This window comes from Syngnathoides biaculeatus, chromosome 8, assembly GCF_019802595.1.
Source record: "Syngnathoides biaculeatus isolate LvHL_M chromosome 8, ASM1980259v1, whole genome shotgun sequence".
NCBI classification, from domain to species: Eukaryota; Metazoa; Chordata; class Actinopteri; order Syngnathiformes; family Syngnathidae; genus Syngnathoides; species Syngnathoides biaculeatus.
This window is the reverse complement of record NC_084647.1, coordinates 2,391,852-2,416,594: the sequence shown is the minus strand read 5'-3', so window position 1 is coordinate 2,416,594 and position 24,743 is coordinate 2,391,852. Positions and strand designations below refer to the sequence as shown.

At 41.6% G+C, this 24,743-nt stretch overlaps 1 protein-coding gene, 1 long non-coding RNA gene and 1 pseudogene across 6 annotated transcripts in view; 2 read left to right on the top strand and 1 right to left on the bottom strand.

Moving 5' to 3' along the window:
- The window catches only part of epha4l (eph receptor A4, like), a 60,853-nt gene that overhangs the window by 28,203 nt on the left and 7,907 nt on the right, over positions 1-24,743 (top strand). The window contains exons 4-14 of one of the 4 annotated variants that reach the window (XM_061828598.1): positions 740-895; positions 5,337-5,672; positions 13,969-14,093; positions 14,176-14,335; positions 15,151-15,262; positions 17,585-17,643; positions 18,088-18,201; positions 18,645-18,830; positions 22,093-22,154; positions 22,937-23,143; positions 23,252-23,401. In XM_061828598.1, coding sequence (XP_061684582.1) covers positions 740-895; positions 5,337-5,672; positions 13,969-14,093; positions 14,176-14,335; positions 15,151-15,262; positions 17,585-17,643; positions 18,088-18,201; positions 18,645-18,830; positions 22,093-22,154; positions 22,937-23,143; positions 23,252-23,401 — 1,667 coding nt within the window. Of the gene's footprint in view, positions 1-739; positions 896-5,336; positions 5,673-6,490; positions 11,387-13,968; positions 14,094-14,175; positions 14,336-15,150; positions 15,263-17,584; positions 17,644-18,087; positions 18,202-18,644; positions 18,831-22,092; positions 22,155-22,933; positions 23,144-23,251; positions 23,402-24,743 lie in introns of those variants that run through there. The other 3 variants (XM_061828600.1, XM_061828601.1, XM_061828602.1) reach the window with 3 other exon arrangements.
- The window catches only part of LOC133505400 (uncharacterized), a 66,882-nt gene continuing 42,207 nt past the window's right edge, over positions 69-24,743 (bottom strand). For both annotated transcript variants that reach the window (XR_009796245.1, XR_009796244.1), the window contains exons 2-3: positions 1,575-1,711; positions 69-317 (exon numbers count right to left, since the gene is read on the bottom strand). This is a non-coding gene — a long non-coding RNA (uncharacterized LOC133505400). The remainder of the gene's footprint in view (positions 318-1,574; positions 1,712-24,743) is intronic.
- On the top strand, positions 6,055-6,173 carry LOC133505437 (5S ribosomal RNA; annotated as a pseudogene).

The window sequence follows — 24,743 nt, the reverse complement described above, 5'->3', positions numbered from 1 at the left end:
GAAGGGTGATGAGGATGGAGCTGCCAGGCAAAAGAGCGAGAGGAAGACGAAAGAAAAGGTTGGTTGATGTTGTGAGGGAGGACATGAGGACAGTGGTTGTTAGAGAGGAAGATGCACAAGATAGGCTTAAATGGAAAAAGATGACACACTGTGGCGACCCCTATTTGGACAAGCCTTAAGAAAAAGAAGAAGAAGAAGGAGTATCCAGAAAAGGTCTTCCTTACCTATGTTTGACCCAGTTTTGTATCTGCTTTGTCCATATTTGGGGAAGATGGCCCCCTTTCCATTGATTGGTTGCCTCCGTGTAGAAGACCCCCCTGTCAGTGCATGCATATTTATGTTGATAGCACTGGCTCGGGAGCAGAGACAGGAGGCAATATTCGCTAGTGCTATAAGCTTGAAAATTCGAATGACCTGATTGCAGGTTTCTTGGCAGAAACACTTTTGGGGCTCAGGAATGCATGGAAAATATTAATTTATATTTTACATTTTTACTCAGGTACCATATAATCAATATTACAGCCCAAATACTAGAAAAAATGGGTTTGGAAAAATATGCCACTTTTAGCAATAGTTTTATTCTGCTCTAATTTGCAGATTTAGATACCTCACCTTGCTATTAAACTAACTACCATATTCACCCTGTTGGCTTTTCCTGACCTTTGCTCTTCTTACAGACAAAATTACTGCCTACCATTTATTACATCTAACCAAAAACATTCTGCTGTTTCTCTTTTAGCCTGTAAGATTGGTTACTTCCGTGCTCTGGCCACTGATGGTGCCTGTTCAAAGTGTCCACTCCATAGCTACTCTGTCAGGGAGGGCTCCACCTCCTGTGCCTGCGACAAGGGATATTTCCGCTCAGAAACGGACCCGGCATCAATGCCCTGCACCAGTAAGTACATAAAATTAATTGCTTTTGAAGTTTTGGGTAAAACCTACAAATTTTGACGTAAGCCATGAAAAAAAGTGCACTGAATCTGCTTATGCCACAGTAATTAATCATCCAGTGCAATTTAAACCTGGACCAGCCGTTCAAAGACAGTCTCCACCAGAAACACTTGCATGGGCTGTCTTACAAGATCTATTTATTTCAGGTTGAATTTAGTGATCAGTCACAGTCCTCGGCAGCCAAATTGGGTACAAACTGATACATTCCAGATTCGGTTTTCCACACTCATTGCAAAACAGGAGATGAGCATGAGAGAGAAAGACAAATAAAGAGCAAAGTAAAATAAATCCCTTTTTTTCCCTCTTTGGATCTTCATTTTTCTTATTCCAGCAGCCTGAGTCAGTTATTCTATCATTCCATGCCAAACTCACAATGATTAGTGAAACAAAAACTACCTAGAATCATGAATTCTCCTGATACTCCCTTCTTTTGAGACTTCATTTCCCTTCTTAGTCATGGTACTTTGAGTTCATTTTAGTTGAAATCTACTTAGAAAAAAATAAGAACCCACAAAACAAAAGGGCCTTTTCCCTTGCAGCACAGGAAATAACAGCAATTTTGCTTCCATGTGACAGGTGTTTATGTCTAACTGAGTATGTGTCATAAAGCAATTTTTACCTACCGAAACATCTGTTAAGTTGCTTTGCACATAGCTGGCTCACCATTAGGCCCAAACGACCTGTCAAGTTCCTGTAGATTCATCAGTCAGCTCAGCGGTTTATTGGATCATACAAGATGCAGATTCCTAACCTCTCCGAGCTGAAACAAATCCAAATGGATAAATCATTTCCAAGGAGTTTCATGAATATGTGATCAAACAACGCTTGATTTGCGAAATATTTCTACAATAAAGCACTGTAAGAACTGCTTGTATTTGCCAGATTGGGAAATCTGGCAAATACAAACAATTTTAATAGTCCAATTAAGTATTTGAATAGCTGAGAACAGAGTTACATCCAAACTGTCATTGCCATTCATACCTGACCACATTTGGAGTTAAAGTGATCCATTAACATTTATTTATATTATTCTAAATGGGTTTAATGCAAATACATAAATACACCAAAATATTTGGTTACAATTATTGCAGAAATATCAAAATAATTATATCCCAATGTATGTCAATAAAATGCCCAGTCCTCCAAACCCAATCTTGTGGCATCACTTACACTAAGTTGCAGGCTGACGTTGTCTCAATTGTCCTGTTAGTCAGTGTGGCATTCAACTGTGGCTGCTGCAAGCGACAGCTGCCATAGCTCATTAGTTAGTGTCTTTTATTGGACCGTGCATCGCAATCCTCTGCGTTCCAAACTGGAACTGACCTTTGGCCCCCGCTTCATCAGCCGCCCAACATTGATCTTTGAACTATCCATCAATCGTTTATCATCTGCTCTTTTCCTTCCTTGTGCATTTTTGTTTATGCTTCCCAACCTGGTAGTCATACTGTGTAATTATAGCTGTCACTCACTCTACCCTCCACAATTTGGTGTCATCCTCTCAGTAACCACTCAGAACCACTTTGAATATTTTTTTCCTGGATTTCGAACTGTAAAAAAAAAAAAAAAACATTGTTCCCATTCCAGCGTTTGTATGTTTTGTATTCTCTCACTTCATTCATACTGCTTTCAAAAATTTTTTTCCAAGCATTTCAGTGCTCCGCTTTCCCAGGGAAATAAATTTCAATCGTTACAGTTTTTTTTTTCATTCCTAATATTGCAAAAGGTGTTTCTCAACCTGCATGCGAAATGTAAGAAAACAATAATGTTTCCTTTGCGAATCAGTCATCACCCCAAAAACAAGCTACAGATAGAGGACATCTCTGAAGTAAAATTTATATTTTAGCCAAGATTGAGCCATAATATGTTCCAGGGAGAGTAGCCCGTGATTGCAATGCTTATATACAGTAGATGGTACAAATTTACATAAAACTACTCGTACAATCAGCACAGGGCTGTATTAAAGGCCGTGGACAGACATCCGTGGGAGTTGGCTGCGCCGCTGCTTGCTGGTTACAAGAAGGGGGTGTTCTACAATTTGGGCTTTCTTTTGGCCGTTGATATGTTTCTCAGGTTTTCCCCAGTTTTCTTAGTGGTGGTTTGACTTAGAGGAATGCAGATTTAATCGGGAAGAGTAGAGAGGGGTATTGAATATATCCAAAATGGATTGCAGTCGTGGAGTTTATGCGCTGCCAATTTTGCCTGCCCTCTACCTTGCACCTGCGCAACATTTAGCTAACAAATGCTGATAGGAAGAGACAGGAGGGAAAAAGGGTAGGCGACAAAGAGAAGTGTGGGCATGAGAAAGGGAGACGTTTAAGTGTAAAAATGAGAAAGACAGATGAAGCATGGCCTGACAGGAAAGAAAGAACCAATGCTTAGAGCAAACTGCCTGCCCATGAATGGATGGAAAGGGGAGGAGCGGTAAGCTTTAGTTTAAACTATATTTTAGAGAAACCTAAATGTGCGACGATGCATGTTAAGGCCTTATTGACTGGATGTTCATGCACAGTCTCATTTCCCTCTCCACTCGCTCTCTTGGGATTAATTACACACTGTCACTCACAGCCAGCAGCTCTCCCACTCTCCCTTGCTCCCATTGACGCATTCTTGGAGAGCAACAGGTGTAGCTAAAGTTGGTGGAAATAGCATTGAAAAGGAATGACGGGTGAAGCAAGAACCTCCACACATCTGTCTACTTGAAAAGTTAGATGGTCAGTTTTGACTTGAGTAGTGTTCAACCAAAATAAATTTGTGTTTGAAAACAGATGGGTAGTGAAATTATCACACACTTTTAAGTATAGAAATGGACAACGTGGTTAGTTGAGCCTAACAAGCTGATGAGGGCACTATTATAATCACAATAGTGTGTAGGCACCTTTATTTAGACGCCCAATTTGTAACTCCCACAGATGAAAAAGAAGAAAAAAAAGGGGTATCTAGAGGGTGAGATGGCAGGGCTTTCTAGCCATATTTTAATAAGAACGGGTTACTATTTTGTTGGTGTTGAAGGCTAATAAGATCATGTTCTGAGTAGAACTTAACACTTTCTCCCATTCCATTAATTCCTATCCCTTTCCTCCAAGCATGGTCCGAACTTGCTAATCAATTTCCAAATCCTTTCTTCCCAGCATGCCTCATCCTCCTCGACATTTGCTTAACGTCGTAAAAAGAATAAGTGCAAATATATGCACATCCATTCCAGAGGCATTTCCAAATGCAGCATGGGGAAACCTGCTCTTCAAAGTCTCCTAATTCAACAATATTTGTGCAGACAAACACCCCCTCAGGGCATTTACAGTCTCCCCCCTCTCGGTGTCTTCATGACATCTTTCATTGTCATTTTGCTCCTCTAAAAATAACAAGTAATTAATTTATTTTGCAAAATGATTAGTCTGCCAACTGACTAGATTTCATATTTCAGCGTGCATCGATCCCCCCAGCATGTTCGCCACGGCTTCATTAGTCAAGGGGAAAATGGAGTGAGAGCAGGGAGAGTAAAGTCAATTACCAAATCTTATGTTTGAAAGCAACATGCAAAAACACATTCATTAAAGTAGAGCTGACATGTAGATTGAAATTGATGATGAGGGGAGTCTGTGTCATATCTGCATTCCCTACTGCATAAAAAAGCAGAGCTTGTCGACTTAAAGATCAAAGCACTTGTGGTGGTGGTGGAGTGGGGGTGCTTCATAAGAAGGTCCAACACAAATGTGGTCTGCAGTTACTGTTGGCAGCCATAAAGGCTGTCTGTTGGATACAGACTGGCTTTTTGGTGTCTGCTGGCGATTCTATACATGAAAAAAAATCTGTTGGTTGATTGAATTTCCGTTAGGATGCACAGGTGAAATTGGAACCTCCTGTACTTTGATAGACTGGAGCATTAAAAGGAAATGCAAGGAGCTTCAGCACTTCATTTAATAGATAGTGCGATTAAATGTCTAATATACATTCATTTGCTCATGATATGGAGTGCATCTGGCTGTATGTGATGTAACACTGGCTCAACAGTCCTCTGTTTTTACTGTCAGTAAAGTGCGCAATATGTATTTACTGAAACTGTTACAACAATTTTAGCTATACAAAATATTAGAAAAACCTCACAGGATGACACCATACATTTTCTCTCAGTCAATCCAGTAAATAAGTAAGTAAGGGTACCTTTATTATAAACCGCATGTCTGATTTATGAACAAAGTAATATTCCCCAATTTGCTTTAATCTTGATTCTGGAAATATAATCCATGGGTTTGTCCCGTTATAAAATAAATATCTTCTTCTCCTCTTTAACCGCATCACTAGGACATTTTAGTGGAACTTGGTACCTGCTTAGAATTTACCCCAGCCCGGTTTGTTGTAACCATCAACTTTTTGGTGATTCTCTGTAGGGCCTCCGACAGCGCCTCTCCACCTCATCTCCAATGTGAACGAGACCTCTGTCAACCTTGAGTGGAGCGCGCCAAGGAGCTCAGGAGGACGCCAGGATCTGACATACAATGTAGTGTGTAAACGCTGTGCGCCCGATGGACGACGGTGTCAGCCTTGCGGCAACACCATACACTTTAGCCCCCAGCAGCTGAGTCTGAAGGGCACCAGAGTGTCCATCAATGAGCTCCAGGCCCACACCAACTACACCTTCGAGGTGTGGGCTGTCAATGGCGTCTCCCCACAGAGCCCTGGACCAGAACAGGCAGTGTCTGTGACTGTCACTACCAACCAGGCCGGTAAGCTAATCAGACGTGGTTTCATTGAGTTTGTGGGGGACGAATGGCATTAAAGAGCCTGACGGAAGTGTTCAGGTCCAACAGAAGTCTTAATGGAAGTAAGATGATGCCTCCGCCTGCTGCTTTTGGATGATGAGTTCAATGGAAGGGCAACATGTACAGTATAAACAAAAGATTTTTCATAGGCAGACAATATAGTTTTGACGACATCCTTTGAAAATTAACAAAATATTATGTCATCCTCAACGGACCGTGATAAGAGTGGCCAGTGTACTCTTTGTAGATTCATTGACATATTTGCAAAATTGAAATACAAATGCATCATGGAAGATCAATAAATGGACAACCCTAAAATAGAAAATTAGATGTCATGTCATAAGAGGCTTACAGCCATCCTACCCTGAGAACGCCCGATCTCGTCAGATCTCGGAAGCTTAGCGGGTTTGGCCATGGTTAGTAGTTGGATGGGAGACCGCCTGGGAATACCGGGTGCTGTAAGCTTCTCTCCCCAGCTAAAATGCAGAGGGGTTGCGTCAGGAAAGGCATTTGGCGAAAAACTGTGCCAAACAAATATGCGCTCATCTGAGATGACACGCTGTGGCGAACCCTAACGGGACAAGCCGAAAAGAAAAGAAGATGAAGATGTCATGTCATAAGAGAGGTCAAAGATTGTCCTACTAAATTTCAACATGTAACTCTTTGTGCTGAAAAAGAGCTTATTACCCTGTAAAATCTTGCAAGGACGATGTCTGATTTGTACTCAAGACTCACTTGGTTACTGGTGCACTTCAAATTATTATTGTTACTATTTCTTTCAGCTGGTCCCGTAAGGGGTCGCCACAACATGTCATCTCAGATGAATGCTCATATTTGTTTGGCACAGTGTTTGCACCCGATGCCCTTCCTGACGCAACTCCTCTGCATTTATATGGAGAGAGCTGGAGCCTATCCAAGCTAACTTCGGGCAAAAGGCAGACTATACACCCCAAACTCATCGCCAGCCAGTTGCAGGGCAGATATCAACACCATGACTGAGCGGGAAACGACCCCATGCTGCCTGCACCAAAGGCAGGCGTGTGTACCACTACACCATCAGTGACTCTACTTAAAATAAAACTCACTGCTTTAAAAGTAACTTGTTTTTAGACCACTTTTTTCATGCTAATTTCTACTTGAAATAAGCAAAAAGAAAATGTTGATTTTTTTTTTTTTTACAATGACAAATATCTACTTACTGCAGGTGAAATTTTGCTTTAAACGAATGAAAAATGCTTTAAAACAAGCTACATGCTATGTAGGTGATGAGGTGATGAGTCTTATTTTATATGTGATGAGTATTACTTTAAGTCTAATCTGATTAGTTTTGATGGAAAAATAAGGCAAATATTCTTGGCAAAATGTTAAGCTTTTGCAGTGTAGCATTGTCTTAACTCGTGTGTACTGGAGGGGAGATGCTAACGCTGTATTACGTCACATATGCATTACTAGGTTTACAAAAGATTATCATTAAAGATGAGAACATTTTCAGTGACACATTCCTTTTGGTGTGAAATTATTTTCTTTTGAAAATTCACGTGAATTTTGCATAATCGTGCATGTGAAGCCTGGGATGAGACAAGTGGCAAGGTGGTATTTTTAGAGGTGGAGCTAATGGATTAGACGAGTTGTGTTGATCCACTGAGGTATCATTATAAATGCTGATAGAAATTGTTTGTGTAATTATGGAAGTGCAATATGTCCATGAATGCAACATCTTCTCTTGAGCTCCAGAAGAGCCCTTGTAAGTTCGAGGATGCATCCAGACCCTCCTGTTGTTTTGCCATTCAGCCATTTTGTAACTGGTTGTTGTGCAAATGGCTTTTATGACCCTGGTGCTTTCTTGTCATCCCTCCCTGCTCTCCACCACTTAAAGCTGATCATTACTTGGGACTCCTTTACTGCTCTGCTCTTGGGTGGCAAGCTAAGTGCCGTTTTTGTGTCACTTTTGATCACTAATTCCTATCCCTGAGAAAAGTGAATGTCTTGAATGCTGCTTGGACCGGCAATTTGAGGACACTGGCTTGATTTATCAGACGGGGTCAGGAAAATACAGATGAATGGCTGTGCTGCCAGACAGCTATGTGTAGGAGCTGTAATGGAGTGCACCCTGGAGTCATGGCCGGGGGGTTTGCACCGGGTCTCACCGGCGCACAATTGTGCAAAACAGTCCAAAAAGTGCACACCCACGCATGGAATCGGACTGAGGCACGCAAAGTGACATCCCTCTATGATTTAAGTAGACTAAACTGCAGACTGCAGGTTTTATGATACAGATGTTGCCTTTGACTTGTCCCCTGTACATGTGTCACAACTGTTCCACAGGATTAGATTGAAGGTACTGTACTTGTAACGTGAAGTGTCTGCATGTCTGAACTGAAGTGAAAAGTGACCTATAGACAGCGTTTACACATTGAGACAATTCACATTTGCCCCTCAAACAATGTTGCCTGTGTATCCATGTCTCTTTGAGTATGTGTGGGTGCCTGTGTGTGTGTGTGTGTGTGTTAAGGAGGATATCTCCAGAATGATTGGATTTCTTTCTGCTAATGCTCAGTAGAGGCTTTGGAATCTCTGGTTTCAGCCTCTAGTAATACAGCTCGTCATTTGCGGCTGTTCCTTTCCCTGTGCTGACTCCCTTCATCCAGACATGGTGGATTACGCATTTATTATGATAGATTTATTAGGATTTATAACTGCTGTGGAAAAGATGGCCCAGCCTCTGCCACCTCCCCATTAATGTTCGAATTTCAGTTGGAAAAGGAAAAGGTGAGGGAGGCAGGTTGGAACGAAGAAACACTCTGACTACAAGGAAAATTAATGTAGGTCTTCAGAAAACCACGCCAAAAGAAAATTAACACATTAGCACTGTTGATTGCATGTGCCTGATTCTGTGACTAGTCGTGTGTGTGTGTGTGTGTATACACAACTGAGTCAGACTCTTCGATTCCAGTGGCATAAATCAGTGAGAGTGTAACCCCATCACCTGAACAGCAAGAGGAGTGGGAGAGTGAGGAAGGGGTTCGGTTGCTGGGAGGGTCAAACTTTGAACCGAGCCCTGGTTATAAAGCAGAACGTTTTCCCCCCTTTATGGTTTCAAACACTTTGTGTGTCTGTATTGTGACAAAGAGAGAGAGAAACAAAAATATTAAAAATGAAGGTGTTTATGTCTCGATAATAAATTCTTGGCAACCTTATGTGAATTAGAGCATGAGAAAGTGTCTGTGTGGGGGGCTTGCCTGTCAGCGAACATGTGTCTAAGTTTCCATCTTGCTGGCAAAATGGACATGTGCAAATGTGTTTGGGGAGATGGAAGTAGCCGTTACATGGGGTGGGAAAGGATCTTGTAAGCAGAAGCCATTTTCTTGACACTGTGAAATACAGCTCCCTCCGCATCTTTTTTTCCCTTGGTGACACCAAAACTGAGGGATTTCAATCTGGCAGCCGGGCTTCAATCTGGCACCCACATGTACTACCCAACAGGTCTCTTTCTTTCTTTTTTTTTTTTTTTTTGGCAAATGGTAATCGAAAGCATATTTGCACAACACCTTATGCCGACCATATATGCTCCACACTGCACAAACAGTAAAAGACGGTAGCAAAGTCAAACCTCAAAAAGCTACGTTTTATGAAGCGATAATTTATGACAAATGCAAACGCATCGAGAATGTCACCAGTTCTCAATGATTACAGGTGCTAGCTGGTCTGTTCAATTTTTGTTCGTCAACTTCTCTATTCAGAAAAGGCATGTTTAGTTATCCATCCATCCATTCATCCAATTTCTGAGTCGCTTATCCTTACAAGGGTTGCAGGAGTGCTGGAGCCAATCCCAACTGTCGGGCAAGAGGCAGTGTACACACTTAACTGGTTGCCAGCCAATCACAGGGATCACAGAGACAGACGGCAGTCACACTCACACTCACACTTAAGGGCAAATTAGAGTCTCCAATGAATGTATGTTTTCGAGATGTGGGAGGAAACCCATGCAGGCAAAGGGAAAGGGAAAACATGCAAACTCCACATGGGTGGAATTTCAGCTCTAACCATTTGCGCCACCATGTTTGGTTATATGGTTGAACAATATTTCAAATGTGTCCATATATTGGCTTTCATTTTCTTTTAATCTTTCCACAATATATCATGAAACATCCTTTTTTAAATCATCTCTGTTGTGTCAGGGTGGTTTGTAACCTTGCGGTCTCCTGGAAGGAAATCGCAGGAGGGACCACTCAAAAGTCCACTCATCTTCATCCTCACATTAGTTGAGGGAGAAATAAAAATGCAACAAGAGAACCAGAACACAATTAAATCGCAATATCTGTCATCTTTGGAGAAAAGATGGATGTGTGGATTGCTGGAGTGGAACAGAGGTTAGTGAACCCTCTGGGTTTTCTCTTTCGTAGCTGAAGTGTCCTTCCTAAGTCCCATGGGGGGCTTCAAATTGGCTCTCCATGGCTGGGAAAGATTGATCGAGAGATACAAATGGCCGACGTCTAATTGTTTAACAGAGATGCAACACATTAGGCTAACACAACCTTGGGTTAATCCATTTACCGAGAGATGCCTGCAATCCCATAGCTCTTCATCTCCAGCTCAGATCCCACCAGTCGCACTTGAAAATGTCCCCTCCTGCTTCTGCGTTGCCTGCCTGAAATTCAATCCTGGGCTGGTGCTTAAATTCCAGGCCTGTTTGAACTCAATCCGCAGCTAAAAGCAGGGTTTTGTTAGCGTAAGCTTAAATACTCAGCTCCCTGGGGCTCATAGTCAAAGCGATGAGAATGTATATAATGTCATAGATAATCCAATCGTGATCTTTGGATAGGGAACGCCTCATTAATCACTCCACTGTAATGTTTTAAAAGACAGACATTTAGGAAGGGTACAGTGTCGCTGAGGAGCACAAGTCCCAAGAAGGACTTTATTCTCTGTAAAACTTCAAGGGCAAATAAAATACTGCCTATGCAAAGAAAATGATAGCAAAGTTGGTTGGTCAAACGTGTCTAAATGTGTCCAAGATTTTTAAATTCTCACATAAGCTCTTCTGGACATGCCAATGAGGATTAGAGGACATTTTCTTCTCTCGTCATGTACTTTGCTTTGTACCATTGGGTATGTACAGTGGATATGGAAAGGCTTTACATGACTGGTAAAATGCCATGTTTTTATGATGTAAAAATAAAAAGACACCAAGTAAAATGTTTTTTTATTCACCATGCTTTTTTTTGGGGGGGGAGTAAAAATGAACTACATTAATATGATTGCACAAGTGTGTACATATTGTTATAAACACCTAGGGAGTTGTCTTCATAATTCACTCGTCCCATTCAAATGCATGTTAAATGTATTTTAGAACACACCTGCCCAGAGATGGCAATAAGTCACTTATGTGCCAGTCACAAACAAGTCTCAAGTAATGATCTTTAAGTCTTACCTAAGTCCCAAGTCAATGCAGGGAAGGAAAAAAAAAAAAATCAAGCAAGCCAAATCAACTGAAGAACTGAGATCATGATTGATTTAATTTATTGCACTGAAAAGCTGTATTTCAAACTCAATTTAACTGCACTTTATTTCTGAACTATGCTGTATACCTTGTGATGACAGCCTTGTAAATCTAGTGATTCTCAAGAGAACACCATTAAACAAAAGCCAAAACTTTCTTCTTTTGGCCAATTATAATTAGATGTGTACCTAAAGGGCTAATGGACCATGAAAGGGATACATTATTAAGGAAACAAAACATGACATTAAAATGTTGCAGTCCTTAAAAAAAACACGTTGTATGTATGAAAAGTATGTATATGTTGTCAATAAAATATGTATTCCTTCTTTGTCCTCTACTTCAATGAAATCACTCAATTGGGTTTGCTAATTGATTTCGAAGCACTGACTGTAGACAACTGACAGTTGTCATTAGATTGAAGTGTTATGATCCGATGGCGTTGTCTCAATTTTAAAAACAGAGACAGCTTTGTCACAGAACCTACATAAATCGTAAAACCTCAAAAAACACGTTCACGACTGAAAATTATACACATGTAGATGCTGTTTCTGCTTGCCCGCAAATGTCTATACCTTTTTTAAAAAATATATATAAGTAATAATAATAATTATTATAATGTGTTATCTCCACAATACTATCAAAACTCTTCCACTTCTGTATTCCACGACTGGCATTATATTTTAGGTGTTCAAGTGAGAAAAGAAAAGGAAACTTTTTCATTCCTATGAACCCCCCAAAAACAAGACAGATAATTGCCATGAACCATCCCACCCCCAGTTATGTTACTTAGCATTACGGAAACATTCCCAATCACATAGTTTTTAACTGTCCCACGCCAATCTACGAAAGTTAATGTTTGACCAGCTAGCTAAACTGTTAAATTAGCCTACCGGTCTTTCTGAGATTTGTAGTGACAGATGTTCATTGTTGTTTCTGTTGTTTCGCCAATGCTCGAGTCACAAACCATGCATGTTGACATCCTCTTTATGGTAGAATTCACCGAAAACATAATCGTTGAATTGAAATTCTATTATCTTTGAAGCTTCTTCCATTCTTCTTCACACATGTAACTACTGTACATCACACTGGAAAGTTAAGTAGCTACTGTAGGAACGGATCTCAGTTTTAGATCGAGGACTCCCTCTAGTCACATGTTCAAAAACAGCCAGCACAATCCAGAATGTATATAGCTCTTGCAATGATGCTAACAGTCTCTTTGCATCATACTTCACTATTTTACTTTTCATCTTTTCGTCGATTTTGGAGAGGAGCCAATTTCCTGTTAATGTGACTGTTCCATATTTCTCCACATGAGTGTGACTGTCTTCCAAGGTATATTTAATGTCTTGTGAATTCTTTTATACTCTTCTCTGACTGTTAACTTTGATCATTGAGGAGATCTTTCTGACGTTGTGGAAGCTTTCCGAGGACATTGGCTTGTGCTTTTAGATGTGACAGCAATAAAAGTCAAGAAATGCTGAATAAAACACTTCAATGAGATTTAGGGTTCATTGGGTGCTCAATGGGATTTGTTAATTATGAACACAGCCACATAACCTGTGTGGTGTGCAAAACAAACCACAATATAGCAGATGTTTATTTGTACGTCCCATCTACAAAATATTTTTCATTTTATTTCAACCAGGTTACAGTCAAATGATAAAAAAGCTATTTGAAATTATCTAATTTTTTTTTAAATCACACACAAAAAAAAAGACCTAGCATTTGAACAGGGGTGTGTGTGTAGACTTTTTATTCCCCACTGTATGACCCAGTTTCAATGTTGGTGCGGTCCCTGAAGATTGAGGTTTGATTTGTGCATCAGTGACATACTGAAGTGTGGGTTTGAGAATGAGGCATTATCTCTGCTTTAACCTTCATGTGTTCAAGGCGGCTGAATGCAGATACTGTAGCTCTTGTGCTTGAATTATGGCCTTATTATCAGCTGGTGCAGGATGGCTCAGGATAAGATCGCTCAGTGGCGCTTTAATGAAAACCAATTGATTTGCTTTCTTGAAGACAAAAAAGGCAAAAGCCTAGAGCTCAGTTTTCTTTGCTTTTCTGGCGGATACTTTGTAGCATCACAGGGTTTCCCAAGGTGACCTGCAGATATGCAGCAAATCAGGGTTGTGGTTACTTTGCCACCTTATAGATGTCAGCCGAGAGAACATTGGAACAGTTGTATGCATTGGAACCAGCAGTATTACAATATCCATCCATCCAATACACGAGCCACTTATCCTCACAAGGGTTGTGGAAGTGCCAGAGCCAATCCCAGAAATCATCAGGCACAAGGCAGGGTACACCTTGAATTGGTTGACAACCAATCGCAATGCATGGTGGTGCAGCTGTTAAGCGGTGCCCTCACAGTTCCGACGACCAGGGTTCGAATCCTCGTCCCCCTGTGTGGAGTTTGCATGTTCTCCCTGTGCGATTGGCTGGCAAAGAGTTCAGGGTGTACCCTGCCTCCTGCCCGATGATACCTGGGATACACTCCAGCACTCCTCCGACCCTTGTGAGGACAAATTAGAAAATGGATGGATAAATATATGTTTTTAAATCAAATTTTGTGGTTGTACAGCATTACTTGTATATTACATATTTCGATAAAAACCCAAACCAAACGCAAGTGAATGCCTTGCGTTGTCCAGGATGAAGAACATTTAAGAGGCAAACAGAAACAGACTTATTGTCTGCAAGGCTGCAGCATTAAAGACAAGTTGAAAACCACAGACTGAAATTGCTTTTTCTTTTGTATAGCTCCCTCGCCGGTAACATCTGTCCAGGCGAAGAACATCACTAGACACACCATCTCGCTGGTGTGGCAACCTCCAGAACGAGCAAATGGGGTGATCCTTGAGTATGAGGTCAAGTACTATGAAAAGGTAAGCGGTAGAAACATTTGCAAATTGCCGAGTATTGTTTTCTAGTTATTTCTCCTTTCTTATTACTTTTTTCCCCCTGCAGGACCAAAATGAGAAAAGCTATAGGATCATAAAAACCTCATCCAGGAATGCAGACATCAAGGGTCTCACTCCCCTAACTTCTTATGTGTTCCATGTGCGTGCACGCACAGCAGCAGGCTACGGTGACTGTAGCGGCCCCTTTGAGTTCATGACAAACTCTGGTTAGTGAAGCCACATAGTGTATTATGTGCTCTCTTCGAGACCATGACTTTTTTTTTTAATGGCAGAATCCTGTAATGACAGCATATTTTACAAGCGACTTTCTCTGAGGGCTATTTATCAAAATAGCTGTTTTGTGGAAAAAAGAGACATGATATCAGTACTGCGGCACCTGACTTGCAACTTGAGGAGTTGCCATTATTCATGGTGCAATGGGTCTCAGTGGGTATACCAGTAAAAATTTAACCTTTTAAAATTTTGAAGAATGATATCACTTTGACTAGAATGCAGAACAGGATGAAATGTGATCATATTAAAGCCTTTAAAATTCCAAGCTAAGTTGTTTGATAGTGTATATGCACGACTGTCAGATAAAAGACAATTTCAGATTTGAATGTTTTGAACGACAGCGAAAACTGCTCTTTTTCGGGGTGAAATGTGTCTAGACAACATATAATATGTCTGTTATCGCAATTCTAAAGGTAACACTGCTAGCAAAATGGGAAAAACTGAAATCCATATTACGGTGTGCATGTTTAGAGAGCTGATAGAAGGGCCAGGTGTCCCCTTTGTGATGCAGATCCAAGCAGCAGCGCATGATAATGACACGGTCAAGCACCCAACCTAATGGGCTGTCATTGTCTTTCAATGAGGCCAACAGCAGTAGACTTTATGGTGGAAATGTAAAACAAAGTAATGAGTTTGTGTGTGTGAGTTTGGGAGCTATCGAGAGGGTGCACGAGGAGTCTGTGACAATGACAATGACACAAAATGTATTGCGCTTTTTTACTCAACATTTCACTCTCCCCTCTCTCAGTTCCAGCTCCTATAATCGGGGATGGAACAAACTCTACAGTGTTGCTGGTGTCTGTGGTCTGCAGCGCAGTGCTCCTTCTTCTCCTCATCAGTGCCTTTATCATCAGCCGAAGGTGGGCTACATCTATCAGGCTGTTTTGTTCTCTGTCATTCCGGGTCTCCTCTATAATGAAGGCTGTCTTGCGTCGCACCAAGAAACGTAGCTGTTACGAACTGGGTGCCAGACCAAAATACACACACACACATGCACACATACTGAGTCAGAAAGCTATTGCACCATGCTCACACAAGTTGAGTGATGACTCGCCACACATGAGACATGACTGACAGCCACGACACCTGAAGAGATGCCATCAGTGACCCCCCCTCGGTCCATCCATCCTCACTTCTTTTCCTCTTTCCTCTGCTTATCCCATGTTGACTACAATCTGGGCCGCAGTTTATTGTCTCCTGCTGTGTCTTGCTTGTGAGCGTGAAGAAAAAAAGTGAAAGGGAAATGGGTTAAAAGAAAAGGCGGAAAAAGATTTGCAGTGGACAATGAGATAAGCAAGAAATGAAAAGCGGCAGGCAAAATTGAGACAGTCACACAGCGGAAAGGCATCAGGTGGATTTGTGGTGACCCAATCTCAGGGTGTTAACCAGCAAACAGGACAAAGCTCCGTCACACAGATGGGATTACATGCAGATGGGAGTCCTTCACCTCAGGGCCCTAACCATGTGTGCGTGTGTGTCTGTCTCTGTGAGTGCAATTTGGTGGATTTTGAACATTAATAGGTTTTAAATTCATTCAAATGTCTATGCACTTTGACTTGTTGATTGGTGTGCGAGCATTTTTAAATATTCAACCATATTTTTGTTTATTGATGTGAATCTGTGTTTTGGGTACTAAACTGTCTTTATTCTGACTATGTGTCTTGGCTTTCTGTGAGATTGGCTTTTTTTTTCTACAAGCAAGCAGGTGGTTGCCTTTGCCTTCTTTATGCTGTATGCATGTGATGAGCAGCGTTATTGTGTTGCCGCGGCCATGCGTTGATTGTGGGGAGGGACTGTAATCACGTAGCTGTTAACCCTCATTACTCAACTGCAGAGGAAGACAATGTCTCACACATGCAGTCACAGACATCAGCGAATCAATATAATCCTAAGGGATTTTAACACATTGTTCTATAAAATTGATTTACAGCTCGTATCCCATCCTCAGTCTTCTACTTCAAGTTCCTCTTTTGTTCCTCAGAGGGAGGCATGTGATATGTGGTAGAAAACCCCCAAGATAAAAACATAAATTCAGGGAACCCCAATTTACAGTAAAGAAAATAAATATTTGAACACCCTGCTCTATTGCAAGTTCTCCCACTTAGAATTCATGGAGGGGTCAGGACTTGGAATGACCTGAAAAGAGCTAGGAACACCATTTTCAAGGTGACCATTTGTAATACACTAAGACGTCATGGTTTGAAATCATCCACGGCATGGAAGATTCCCCTGCTTAAACCAGCACATGTCAAGGCCCGCCTTAAGTTTGCCAATGACCATTTGGATGATACAGGGGAGTCAAGGGAGAAAGTTTTGTGGTCAGAAAAAAAAAAAAAAAACTTTTTGGTCATAATTCCACTAACCGTGTTTGGAGGAAGACGAATGATGAGTTCCATCTCAAGAACACCACCCCTACTGTGAAGCATGGGTGTGGTGGCATCATGCTATGGTGGTGCACATGGGACAGGACGACTGCACTGTATTAAGGAGAGGATGACCACGGCCATGTATTGTGAGATTTTGGGGAACAACCTCTTTCCCTCAGTCAGAGCATTGAAGATGGGTTGTGGCTGGGTCTTTCAACATGACTGTGACCTGAAGCACACAGCCAGGAAAACTAAGGACTGGCTCCGTAAGAAGCATATGAATGTTCTGGCGTGGCTTAGCCAATCTCCAGACCTAAACTCAATATCTTTGGAGGGAGCCGAAACTCCGTGTTTCTCAGCGACAGCCCAGAAACCTGTTTGATGTAGAGAATATCTGTGTGGAGGAGTGGGCCAAAATCCCTCCTGCAGTGTGTGCAACCCTGGTGAACAACTACAGGAAACGTTTGACCTCTGTAATTGAGAACAAAGGCTACTGTACCAAATATTAACATTGCTTTTCTCAGGTGTTTAAATACTTATTTGCAGCTGTATCACACAAATAAATCATTAAAAAAATCATATATTGTGACTTCTGGATTTTTCTTTTTAAATTATCTCTCTCACAGCGGACATGCACCTACGATGAAAATTTCAGACCCCTCCATGATTTCTAAGTGGGCTAACTTGCAATATAGCAGGGTGTTCAAATACCTATTTTCCTCACTGTAGTACATATTTTATTACTGCCATTTGGAGCAAAAATTATTTTAACATGACACATGTCAAAAACTGTCTTTATGTTATTTCTCCCCACAGAAGGAGTAAGTACAGCAAGGCAAAGCAGGAGTCAGATGAAGAAAAACACTTACATCAAGGTAACTCCAACACATTCTGTTATTGAAAAAAACATGCATGCGACGGCCCGGTGGTGCAGCTGTCGAGCATTGGCTTCACAGTTTTGAGGTCCGGGATTCAAATCCCAGCCCTGCCTGTGTGGAGTTTTTATTTTCTCCTCCTCCCAGAGTGGCTTTTCTCCGGGCACTCCTGTTTCCCCCCACACCCCAAAAAAACTTGCATGTATCGGAGACTCCAAATTGCCCCTAGATGTGACTGTGAGTGCGACTGTTGTCCTTTTCTATGTGGCCTGCGATTGGCTGTCATCAGAGTCAGCTTTAGGGACTTGAAATGCAAAAGTGTGAATCAATGTATGGGGGGGAGAAAGAATAATGGAAAAATGTGGGGTTAGCCTGCAGCATAGTGAAAATAAAGACCAGATGAAGAAGTCTTTCCAGGCTGATTTTTTTTTTTTCTTTTTTAAGGAGTGAGGACATATGTTGACCCCTTTACCTATGAGGACCCAAACCAAGCTGTACGCGAGTTTGCCAAAGAGATTGATGCATCCTGTATCAAGATTGAGAAAGTTATTGGTGTCGGTAAGGAGAAATTACTTTCAAACTATTTGTGTTTCACAAATTGCATGATATTTTTCTTGCTGGGATTTTTTTCAGCAAGACATTTCTGGGTGGAACCGCGATTATTTGTTTTCATGCAAATGCAGTCTTTCTTCAAGAGGAAAACAATGTTTCCTGACAATAACATTTAGTCTCTCTTTTGAGGTCTTTGGGAAGAAGCGAGATATGTTGTTTGTCCTTTTCCTGGAGCTGAAGTCATCCAATGACAAAACAATAAAGAGCCGAATCAATATCCATTTCTTGTCTCTACCTCGCTGCAATACTACCTGCGTTGTCGGAGAAATAAGGGATTAGCGACTCTGATCAGTGTTTAAAGAGGACTCCTTCCAACAGAGACATTCAAACAAACAAACAAACACTGGCGCCAGGGGGATGCACTTTAAATATTACCATGTTTGTTTCAGGGGAATTTGGTGAGGTGTGCAGTGGCCGTTTGAAAATGCCTGGCAAGAGAGAGATCTGTGTGGCCATAAAGACGCTGAAGGTCGGATACACAGACCAGCAGAGGAGGGACTTCTTGGCTGAGGCCAGCATAATGGGCCAGTTTGACCATCCTAACATCATCCACCTTGAGGGTGTAGTCACCAAATGTATGTTTCTATTTGATTTTTCTTCCAGTGCGAGAACTAATTTTTTAGTCACATGACTTTGACTTATTTACAGAGTTCCAATTATTCCCAAGTCCCTCAAACACACACACATTTTCATGGAAACACTGTTAGTTAACATGCCCAACACACAATATATTCAATACACAAAAAGTCTTCTGTACACATTGGCCCCACCCAACCTTAAAGGATAATAAATCATTCCCACTTACATTGTGGGTGACTTTGGTGGAAGGTTGAGTCAGACAAATCTCTTTTTTGGGTGCTAGAAGCTCTGCCTCCAAGCTCTTACTTTTCTGCAGATATGTACAGTAAATGTTTTGATCCATTTCATTAATAGAACTTTACAAGACCAATGTATGAGTTTGGAGCAGTGTGCGAACTAAAACTACATATGCCATCACAGCTCAACATTCTGAGTGCATTTCACAGTCAGACTTGTCACCGGGTGGCCTTTTTCTAGATGGACGGGCTACATCGTCAGTGGAAAGGCTAAAGGGAACTAGAGCAAGGTGGACAAATGGTGAGGGGGTGCTAATGGCCCAGGAACAGTCCCTGTAGTGCAGCACTAGGCTCATTAATCATGGTGTCAGCTCTAAATGTGTTTGGGGTTAGGGAGTGATACCCTATCCCTCCTCTATCAGCTACCGCATGGTCACAACACACTGGTCACATCTCCCTCCTTCTGCCCTTGGTTTTATCTCACTCATGTCTCACCCGCCTAGCTTTGTTCTGCCATTTACTTCTTGTCCTGATTCAGTTCATTAAGACTGAGGTGCTTGTATCTTTGTGCAAAACTCTTTTCAACATCTCTGTCTGGGAGGGCTGATGGCCAGCCTCGGCTTAGGTTAGACGTATGAAATGCCTTAATGTGTCGTGACGTGGAAGCAGACTGGTCCTATCTCTGCTCGATAACACTGTTTCTGACCCTTTAATGCACAAAAGACAGATCCATGCACGGACTAGACAGACCTGAAAGTGAACAGCAGCTCAGCCAGAATTACTTATCTCCACACAACACCTATCACCCCTTATGTGACCCCTCAGACCTCAATGAGTAGTCATGAGAAAGGCATAGAAAATGCAGACAGATGGATAAATGGAAGGAAAAGAAACTGGAAAGAATCTAGGGAAGGTGCAAATAGAGAAGCAGAAAGAAAAAGACAGCCGGGTGTTAAGAAGGTGATGGATTGGAAGAATGGCAGAAGACAACAACAAAAGAAAAAAGTGAGGCCAAGAAAGCGGCTGAACCAGAGGCTGAAATTTACAACATATTTGAAGAGTTAAATGAGGGAGAGAGATGAGCCGTGCCATAGTGATAACCCACCAACATGAAAAGCTGGCGAGCCCCAGCAAGGAGGCCATATAATAACTAACACTCGGTTGCCTTTCGCTCTCACTTGAGAGAGCTCAACTCAAGGTTTGGCCAAAGGAGTCCTTCACACTCGTGTATCTGTGGAATCTATTAAAGAAAACATTATTTGAATTGTACTCCCCTCTTTACTTCAATAAAGTTAAAATGAATTCTGAATCTGACATGAAATTAGTTGGCACGTCCAGCAGAGCCAGTTAAGGCATATTAATTATTAATAAACCTGGATTTTCTTCTGAAAGACATAATTTTATTAAATACTTTCACTGAGAACAGCCTGTAGCGTGTAGCCCATTTTGATGTCGTTAGACTTCAATCCAGTCTTCATTAAAATGTCTCATCAACAAAAAGAAAGCCTCTAAATGAAAGCCAGATGAAGTATTAAAAACTAGTCTTTGAGCGGCGCTTGGCTGTTGATTCCTCAATATTGTCCCCTTTGTTGCCCGATTTTCTCTACCCGCAGGTGATTATCAGCCCTCTTTCGAGAGTCCCTGCCTAGGGTTCATTGCCAAAGGCATTAGGGTGTATTCAGCAAACATGGAATTAGCATGCAAATAAGGTGTGAGGAATAAGGCGATACTGAAAAGGCGAGCGTTCAAGGTCGCAGGTCATACGCTCTTCAGACTGGATTGGGGAGCTGTCAATCATTAACGCCTCAAGGGCAGAGGCGCTCAACAAAGGGAACAAAGATGGCTGACAGAGAGGGCCCCTGCTATCCCCCAACTTTAAATCCACTTCCTCTTTCGGGGGCATCGTCCGAGTGCCTCATGATTAATGGAGTGCCAGTCACACAGCGGGTTGGGGGGTGAATGACAGCCCGTTGGCAAGGGGAGCAGCCTGCTCTGGAGGGGAACGTCACCTTCACGACCTCAACCGCCAACAGTTCAGCTACTTAGATACTCAGAGTATCCTTCAAGAACGCATTAGAGATTTTGCATTGAAACCCAAGGTCTTACTTAACTCGGCACTTCTGATTACAATCGGCCTTTAACTCCATCTTAGCTCTGCCACTTGAAGTGGAACACAAAACTGTGGAATTTATTGTAACAATTTTAGTTACAGGTGCATGCTGTGGTCGGTTCGACATCTGCTTGCCTCGATTTGGTGATAAAAACAAGCCATCTTCACCACTTTCTTCTGTTCATGCCTCAGTCCTCCTGCCTGTGATCTCCTGTCAGGAAACAAAGACAGACAGAAACCCGCCAGGGAATGGCCCTTTGCCTGCCCCACTCAAATAAAGACACAAATGCTCCTCAAAGAGAAGAAGAGCTGGCAAAATAGAAGGATGGGGCATACAAGGCCAAAGAGGAATGGATGGGGTCATGGGGAAAATGAATGATATAACGTATGGTGATGAGAGGAAAATATGCAAAACAGTAGAGTGACAGATGTGTCAAACGTTAGCAAAGAGAATGAGGTCAAAGGGACAGTCAGTGGTATGAATAGTGAGTCAGATGCACTCTGGCTGGGTGACGGTGATGACACTTCACAAAGTATCTTACATCTGCTCACATTTGCATTAAGACCAGAGGAGTGTGCAGTCGAGTTTTCTTTCAGAGGAGGGGCCTTAGCATGTGCAGCAAAGAGGATGTCTGGGCAATCGTTTCACTGAGCTAATTAAATCACCGCAGGACAGAGATAGATGCCCTGACACACACACACACACACATGAAGACACACACGCACACACACGCACGCACACACACACACACTTAAATTGGACTGAGAATCTGCTGGACTGTCATGTGCATCTCTTACTGCAATAATCATCTGCCTTTCATTCTCTCTCTCTCTCTCTCTGTCTCTCTCTCTCTCTCTCTCTCTCTGTCTCTCTCTCTCTCTCTCTCTCTCTCTCTCTCTCTACCCCTCTAGGTAAGCCAGTGATGATTATCACAGAGTACATGGAAAACAGATCGCTGGATGCATTCCTGAGGGTCAGTCATGCGTTTCTATGTCGATGTATATGTGTGAGTGTGTGTGTGTGTGTGTGTGTGCATGTGAGATACGGCTGTAGTATGCTGATCTGATCTTATCACTTTAATGTCATCCCCCTAAATTACAAGCATTTGTTCGCAAACATTCACCTTATCTTTATCAGTCTCCTTGATCGACTTACCATCTTTTCAACAACAATTTTATGCTTGTTTCACTTCTGTGTTCGCAAGGTTCACTAAACTCAAGGCTTTAGAGGATAATTACTCACATCCAGCATCCTGCCCAAAGTGTAGGGGTTAACCAACAGTCCAGTTTACCCTAAATGGTATGGTTCGGTTTAGCAACCCTAGTACTGTATGATGTGTATGAAGATGCAAACGTGTAGATACCAACCACATCGACTTTGGAGCAATTATACAATCCATATAAAGTAGAACAGTTAAACGTAATATGCTTCAGTTGTTCCTTGTCACATCACAATTTAATATTTTGTCTATATACATTCACTTACACATCACTCAACGGAGTAAAGGCATACACGCAGAGTTGTTGTAATAATAACTATTGTGTTGAAAATATGGATGGCCTGCAGCAAACATGCATATACTGTGTTGATGGTTGGTGATGAGATGTATGCATGAAGTTACTGTGCTGGTGAGCTAGAACGTAACCTCGTGATTAATGAAGGATTACTGTACTGATTTTGTTAAACTTTATTTTTTTTATTTTTATGGTAGCACTGTTGAATTTATCAACTAATTCTTCCTCTTGTGCACAGAAGAATGACGGCCACTTCACTGTGATCCAGCTAGTGGGTATCCTACGTGGTATTGCGTCAGGCATGAAGTACTTGTCAGACATGAGCTACGTCCACCGTGACCTGGCAGCTCGCAATATTCTGGTCAACTGCAACTTGGTGTGCAAGGTGTCTGACTTTGGCATGTCTCGTGTGCTGGAGGATGACCCCGAGGCTGCATACACTACCAGGGTGAGTGGATGTGTGTATGTTTAGAGGTGACAGTGAACCTGACCTTCTGTCAATGCTATTGCGTGATTGGTCAGTCTTTACTTATAAGGGCATTATTCATTAATACAGGGAGGGAAGATCCCTATCCGCTGGACGGCCCCTGAGGCCATCGCTTATAGGAAGTTCACATCATCGAGCGATGTGTGGAGCTATGGCATCGTCATGTGGGAGGTGATGTCATATGGCGAGCGGCCATATTGGGACATGAGCAACCAAGATGTGAGTCACATTTCTCTCATTTGTCGAGAAAAATACTAACAATCATGAGGGTTATTTTAATATATGAAGAGTTTGTTTTCAAAACGAGACCTAGACATTTTTTTCAGATTTACAAAACCCGCGCCAAAATTATCCAGCTCCGAATGGATAATTTTGGCGCGAGTTTCGTAAATCTGAAAAAAATGCCCATGTCTCATTTTGAAAACAAACTCTTCATATGGTAATTTGATCAATTGCCGTAGAGACACTGAATTCAATTTTGAAAATAAGTTAATTTTACTAAAAAAAAGTATTCTTGGCAGGTGATATTCAAATGCTAACATTTTTTTCTCAGAAAACGTTATTTTGATGTAACATTAGGTGTATAATGATTTCAAGTTTTTTGAAGATACTAATTAAATATTTGGGTAGATTGGAATGGATTTTTCTCCCGCTAAATATGACTTTTACATTAAAATGAACACAAATGTGTCTTCAGAGATCCTTTTTGTGTTCATTTAAAAATGGCCCATCTTTTTTTTTTTTTTTTACCAATAATGCCATTGCATAGAGTCTCAATATCCATCCATCCATCTTCCAAGCCACCTATCCTCACAAGGGTTGTGGGATGAGTGCTGGAGCCTCTCCCAGCTAACTTAGGGCAAAAGGCAGACTACACCCTGAACTGGTCACCAGTCAGTCACAGGACACATATAACGAGCCGAAATATGTTGCTGCAATAAATCAAAGGGATCTGTGAGTTGAAGTGCAAGGATGAGGCAGTCATTTTGCATTTACACAATAGCAGAAAATAAAAAATGAATAAAAAATAATTGTATTATTTCTGAAATCCATCCATTAATTTTCCTTACAGTTTATTCTCACCAAGGTCATGAGCATGCTAGAGCCTATCCCAGCTGGCATGGTACACCTTGAACTGTTCACCAGACAATTGCAGGGCCCATACAGACAACCATACATACATACATACTCACACGTGTACGGGCAACATAGAGTATTCAATGAACATACCGTGCATATTTTGGGGTTATGGGAAGAAACTGGAGTACAGTATCCAGAGAAAAACCATGCAGGCAAGAAAAGAACATGAAAAAACCACACGGGCGAAGTCGGGTTTGAATCCGGTTCTTAAGAGCTGTGAGACAGATCTGCTAGTGATCCACCATGTCACCTTATTTCTGAAATATGTATGATTTTGTGAATATATCAGCACTATTGCATGTCTTTATTTTTATTATCATGATTGTATAAACACAAGGATTTAATGGGTTTCATGAGTAGTTAGTTTTATTTATCCACTTGCATCAGCAGAGTTTGAAGGGCAACACATTCAAATTGACAC